The sequence below is a fragment of the Apis laboriosa genome, unplaced genomic scaffold, assembly GCF_014066325.1.
Source record: "Apis laboriosa isolate Shangri-la unplaced genomic scaffold, ASM1406632v1 scaffold35_cov144, whole genome shotgun sequence".
NCBI lineage: Eukaryota > Metazoa > Arthropoda > Insecta > Hymenoptera > Apidae > Apis > Apis laboriosa.
This window is the reverse complement of record NW_025222966.1, coordinates 984023-990602: the sequence shown is the minus strand read 5'-3', so window position 1 is coordinate 990602 and position 6580 is coordinate 984023. Positions and strand designations below refer to the sequence as shown.

General features: G+C 44.8%; 1 protein-coding gene across 2 annotated transcripts in view; it reads left to right on the top strand.

Moving 5' to 3' along the window:
- Positions 1-4242: 4242 nt before the first annotated feature.
- Positions 4243-6580, top strand: part of LOC122715432 (eye-specific diacylglycerol kinase) — a 64942-nt gene continuing 62604 nt past the window's right edge. The window contains exon 1 of one of the 2 annotated variants that reach the window (XM_043937623.1): positions 4243-5901. In XM_043937623.1, the coding sequence (XP_043793558.1) occupies positions 4793-5901 (1109 nt within the window). In that variant the 5' untranslated portion in view covers positions 4243-4792. The remainder of the gene's footprint in view (positions 5902-6580) is intronic. The other variant, XM_043937622.1, reaches the window with a different exon arrangement.

The window sequence follows — 6580 nt, the reverse complement described above, 5'->3', positions numbered from 1 at the left end:
ACCAATGTTTTCATACTCGATTTTTATTTTTTTTTTTCTTTTCCCCACGATAGTTTATTTCTAGTACTTGGAATAATTAACAATCCGCGACACGTAAATGCGCCGCCCACGGGGTTGGTTGCAACCCTAACTTCTTCGTGTCGAAAGGTTACACTTAAATAAATCGAGCACGTGCTCGAGGAAGATTCTATGTTTGAAAAGTTCACGTCATGGTGGAATTTACAGGAAGTGGAAGAGTTGTGTTGGATGTTTGTACACGTTTGCCCTTTCTTTTCAATTCTTCCTGCGTTAGATTATACTGCAATGACACATAATCCATCTTAGGATCGATGAAGTATGATTTCCATGGAAAAATAACAAATTTGAAGATACATTTGAACTTTTTCTAATCGTTTCTCCGTCAATAATAATTATATTCGATGGAAGAATAATAAAATTTCAGAAGATTCATGAATATTGAATATTTGATTTTTTTTTTTTTTTCTAATCATTTCTGCGTTAAATGATGCTCGGATAATCCTATAATTCATCGTGCAATGGATCGTATTCGAAGGAAGAACAACAAATTTGAAGATTCACGATGAATATTCATATCCATTTCGATTTTTTTTCTAATCATTTCTGCTCCAACAAATGATGTCACGATGATCTTGTAATCAAATCAATCAAGAAGAAGAATCGTTGAGATTCATTTTGATATTTATATCCGTTTGAATTTTTTCTAATAATTTTACAATCCATGTTGAATCGATAAAATGGGAGAATAATAAATTTGAAGATTCATGGATATCTATTTGTCTTTCTAATCATATTTCTATTATACTTTGCTATATCACCGGTGTAATTCAATGGATATTCGATGGAAAAGTAACAGATTTGAAGATTGAAAGATTTGGTTATGCACCGTGAATCGGAAACTCGAGAAGATTTTATTCAATCTCGATAGAACAAAGAGAGAATAAAGCGAACGATCTTATTGGGACAAAGAATCGTAGAATTAAGGAATCAAGCATGAATTTTAATAGGAATCTTCGAGAAATCGACATGTCTTATTTGATTGCAAGATAATTTTATCGTACATTTAAAAAATTTTGATATCTTATCTAACAAATATCAGTAAATAACGTCGTACAGTAAATAACGTCAGCCAAATATTTGCTGATTCAGGTAAGAAAATAGAACTACAATTACTAATTGTAGAATGAAATCTATAAATTATAAAGTTTCGTATCAAAAGCGATCTTTGTTCAATTTCTATTATATGCGCTTCATAATTTGATTATATGAAAATAAACTACTTGTATTTAGAATTTCTTATATGTTCATATATAATATATAATAAGACGATAAAAAGATTTAAAAAATTAAAGACAATAAAACATCTTTTTGTCTGAAGATTCTTTTTCGTTATGAATCCTTGTATCAATAAATTAGCAAAGTTCAATTACTTTTGAAATATAATAATTATATCGAATATTCATAAATTTTAACAAAATTTTTTAATTGTGCATTTAAATTCATACGCATTTCCATTCTCACTAAATCTAAATATCTCGACTCGAACAATTAGAACGATACTACAAATATAAACAAATCCCACGTTATTTTTAGCAATCAAAAAAAAAAAAAAAAAAAAGCGTCATTCCAATTCGATCTATCCTTTTATCCTTAAATCCCATCCCATTCCATCCCAATCTCATCCATCGTTCAAAAATTATAATTCTCGAAATTCGAAACCGTTCCACGTGACGCTGGAAGCGTGCACATCTCAAAAAATTCATCTCTCTCTCGAGGAGGAGGAGGAGGAGAAGGAGGAAATAAAAAGAAAGAAGAAAGCCTCGAAACGACGAAGAAGACGACTGAATATCTCTGGAGGCTCTACTCTCCTCCAACTCTGGAGGAGAGGAGAGCCGAGCCTCCACACGTGTCTGCCCTTCCTGCGTTCACACACGCTTCCCCGTAGTAGTCGCGGCCACGTAGCCACGATCCCCAATTCGCTCGTTCCATCGGTGCTCCTCACTCGTCCGCGTGTCCGTGTACACGGGCACAGGCGGAATCTGTCGGAGGGCGCATGTCTGACCGACGACGAACGCTTGGAGAACGCGCGAGCAAGAGGGTTGCACGAGGGTTAGAGGGAGACGGGAACCCCCGCCGTTAACCCCCACCCGTTGCCACCCGTCGGCATCCGCCACCGCCGAGCCCTGGTCACTAGTCCGACCAGTCTACCCTGTCACGCCACGTTACGCGTACACGTCGCTCGTCTCGTTCTTCGTTTTTTAAAAATATCCTCCTCCCCTCCTCCCCCTCCCCCTCGCCGTTTCGACCGTTCTCTTCCCCCTTCTCTCGGCCAGAGAGAGAGAAACAGAGAGAGAGAGAGAGAGAGAGATAACTTCGCAACCGGTTCGAAAAAAAAAAACGAACGAAATAATATCGGCTCGACGATATCGGCCTCCTTTTCCTCGAGAGAGAGAGAGAGAGAGAGAGAGAGAGAGAGAGAGCGGAGAGCGAGACACGTTGGAGCCGCGGGCAGCGTGACCGCGTGCACGCTTCTCCTCTCGGCCCGCAACCGGATTCGACATCGTTGGATGAGTTCGAAATATCGAGTTGGAAATACACCGCCTTCTTCTGGATCTTCTTCGATGTTTACGCGGTTGTATACGAAGAGATCGAGCAATTCGAGGAGAGAGATGTTTCGAAACTGTTTATTTTTTATGAACTAATTTATGTGGAAACGGGAGGATCGTTGAACCCCCCCGACGGAGGAGTATTCACCTTTTTTTTTTTTCCTCTCTCTCTCTCTCATTTCTGATACGTTCAGACTACGTATAGAAGAAAAGAGACGCGTCTTTCTCGAATTCGTTGAACGACGCGCGGCGAGATGGCGAAAAAATCTTGGCAGCCGGTGAAACGGAGATAACTGAACATCCAGTGATTGCCAGTAAGAGTAAAATCCAATCGGCAAGATCGCCGCAACGTCACCGAGAAATTAAGTTTTACCGGGGCTGGAAAGCCTACCGATCGATGCTGCCAGTCACTCGAGAGGAGTGTGTCTCGACGAGCGAGGGAGAGAGGCAGTGATAAAGCGAGGCACCCGTTCTCACGAAGCTGTTTGACGACCTCACGTGCGTCGGGGTTCGCCGGGGTCGTCCACGGTTCCTGACGCGGACGGTGACGCGTGACCTTCGACTACGGTTCACGCGTCGGTGGTGATCGTCGGTCCAACAACCCTGGAACGCTCTCTCTCCGCGGGGGAGATCGAGAAGATCGGGCCCGAGATCCCCGTGAAATTTTAATCCGAAGTTTCTCGCGACGAACTCGATCGAGATGTCCGATTTCTTCGCCGTGACGTTGTTACGTCTCTTCGGTATGTGTTTAGTTGAGATGATTTGAGAAAAGGTGGTGAGAAGAGAGGTTTAACAGTGAGAAAATTATTGGCAAGTATCGCTTTGTTACGGGAAAAGTACGAATGGAACGATATTCTTTCACGTCTCTGAGCAAAAAACTGTCTGTTCGAAACGCGGAATGCTTGAAAAGTTTGGTCGAGATTGAATAACGAGACGAGAGTTTGAAACTGTTTAAGTGCGAAACTGGTGGGAAAGAAAGTAAGAAGAGAGGAAACTTTCTTCGCGTTTCCACGTGTTTAAGCTTCTAAGGGCGGGGATGGTTTAGCTTAGGATGACAAAGTGAGCTCGGCGATTAAGGGGAACAACCTTGAATAAAGTTCATTTTACCCTCACGTGGGTGGTTTAATTTGAGATAATATGATCGGCGGAAGCGGTGATGAGGAAATTCCGTTGTCCAGGGAAAGGAGCTTGAATTGCAAATGCTGATGGATCGAGGACACCGTCTATCCACGTGGCGTCGGATCTGTTCCGGATCGGAATGTAATTTTATCAAGTAGATCCATGCCATCGTCGAACGAGGTTCAGGCAAAACATCTTTCGACTGCGTCGAGTTCTCGAATACCATTCGCGCTAATTAATCGAACGTTGAGTGAACATTTAAACGACTTATCATCCAAACAATTTTCTTTTCCTTTTTCTTCTTCTTTTTTTTCTTTTTTTTTTTTTGACGGAACATTTGACGACACTTGGAAGCCAAGCGGAATAATTTGAACGGAACTTTCTGCATCGACGTTTTTAAAAATAGAATCCTTATCGATTATCAAGTCGAGTTACGACGAAAAAAAAAGGGAATCGACACCGTGGATTATTAAAACGAGTCTTTAATTGCCAAAAAAGAAAAACGAGATAGACAATCGTCTCTCCCTTATTAATTGTACATCGCACGATTACACAATTTGTTATTCTCAAGAATCTCCTCGGGAGCAGTAGACAATCAAGAAAACGTATAATCCTTCACACCGGCGGATTCAACATCGAAGTTGAACAATCTCTCGATCGTAGACGTATTAAACTAAAAAAAAAAAAAAGAAAAAACACGAGAAGAATTCAGCCAAGTCGAAGAAGGCGCGAACACAGCCGAGCACGAACACGTCGAGGTGACTTATGATGGGCTGCAGACCGGCAGCTAAGTCGAAGGTGGTGGAAGGGTGCGGTCGCGGGCAGCTCGAGGCGGCTTTCGCGTCGCCGAGGTGTAACGAGGTGACGATCATCGAGCTTCCCACCGAGATCGTTCAGAAGCGAGAGGATCGTTCAGGTCCGAGCGGCGCAGCCGGGGCGGAGGAGGAAGAGGAGGAAGAGGAGGTTGGCAAGGAGCGTGATTATAGCTCAGATTGGGCGAGGTCGAGGCTCGAGTCGAGTTTCAACAGATAGCTGCCTGCCAAGTGAGGATGCAGAGGCTGCGCTCGACCTTCAAGAGGTCGCGCACCCCGACGGGAGCGGAAATGAAGTCGCAGTCGAGCCTCGAGGTGCCGAAGCAGGTGAGGTCTGCCTCCTTCGACGAGATCCAATTGGAGGCTAAGCGGCACGACGACGGGAGGGACGCCAGGTCGACCAGGACCACGTCCTCCTCTTCTTCCTCCTGCTCACCCGCCAGGTCCCAAGACTCGTCCAGGGGTAGGCGATCCGCGACCCTAAGAGTGCCCCAACTGCAGAGCGGCCAACGATCCAAAAGCTTCGACGTGAGCGAGAGAAGTTATGGATCCTCCTCCAGCCAACAATCGTCCCTGGGAAGGGACGTTCGCCGCCCCGAGACGCCCACTATTCAAGTCTCGGGCTGTTACCACTGTGCCTGCGTGGAGGAGTACAAGAGTCTTAACCTGAGCAGGGATGAGGACGATCCTTCGTCGAGGGAGGAGCTCGACGACGAGGTGGACGAGGGCGACGACACCTCGGGCGAGGACGACGAGGACTCCGAGTTGGTGGACAGGAGCGAGGGTAGCCCTGAGATCAGGGTCACTTTGGCCACGTTCACCGATAAGGAGCAGCCCGGTGATCCGGTGATCGAAACGACACCGCCGCCATCGCCCACCGTGGTCCCGGAGATCGTTCCCGAGATGGTGCAAGAGGACACGTCGGATATCAAAGGCGGTCTATTTCCGTCTAGAGAACGAAGAAGGTCGATCTCCTCGCCTAAACTGGCCCGACAAGAGGCTCTTACCTCGTACCCTGTCGAGCTGCCTACCGTGGTCAGCTCGACGGAGGACGAAGAGAGGGCGGAAGAGGAGGAGGATGAGGAGGAGTTGGGCCACGTCGGATCGGGCAAATGCAAGTTCGTCGTCAGAGATATCTTTCTCACCGTTCCTGAGCTGAAAAGGGATAGGGCCGCGTCCGTCGACTCCTGCTTCAACAATAAAAATGGGCACAGCGAGGACACCGACACGTTGACTGTCCCTCAACAAAGTATACGGTCGAAGAGCGTCGATATCGTTCTGCCTACCGAGGCGCAGACGAGATACACGGCATTGCTGCCCGGCACCGAGGCTCGACCTCCAAGAGGGTGGGTACGTCTGGTGAATGGAACAAGATTCCTTGTTCCCAATACTTTCAATTTTCTGAATGTTCCTTCCATTTCAATTCCTGCTCGTATTCTGTATCATGTTCTGTATCCTTTTTATTTCTCTCTCTTTTTTCTTCGTATATATGTTGTTTATTGTTCGTGCTTCTTGTTCCAGCCCTCTTATGTATGTATGTATGTCTGTGTGTTTAATTGTTTTTCGTTGATTCGGTTGGATGATGCTGCAATCATTGAAACTTTAATACGAGAACGATCCAATACGTTTCGTCGAATGGCATCGAATGTATTTGTAACTTTGTAATAGCGATTGTTGTTGTTTTCAAGCTTTGAGGAAAGGAATGACCCTCTCTAACGAGCCTGTATTAATTACTTCGATGAGATGAGATCAATTTGCACGCGTTTGCTTGAACGTGTTGTGATTAATTGTAACCCATCCCGGTGATAAAAATACTTCTTCGTATGATATGATAATCGTTTTCAATTCTAAAAAAAGAAGAAAATAATCACTTTCGCCCGCGCATTATTTTTTATTATGGCCAATTTGCCAACAACTTTCAATCCTTGAACACACTCCACACGATTATTCGCCGGCAAAGTTGGAGAAGAAACGTGGGATTACGAGAACAATTTCCAAGCCACTTTTAAGGGCCGTTTCACTGGG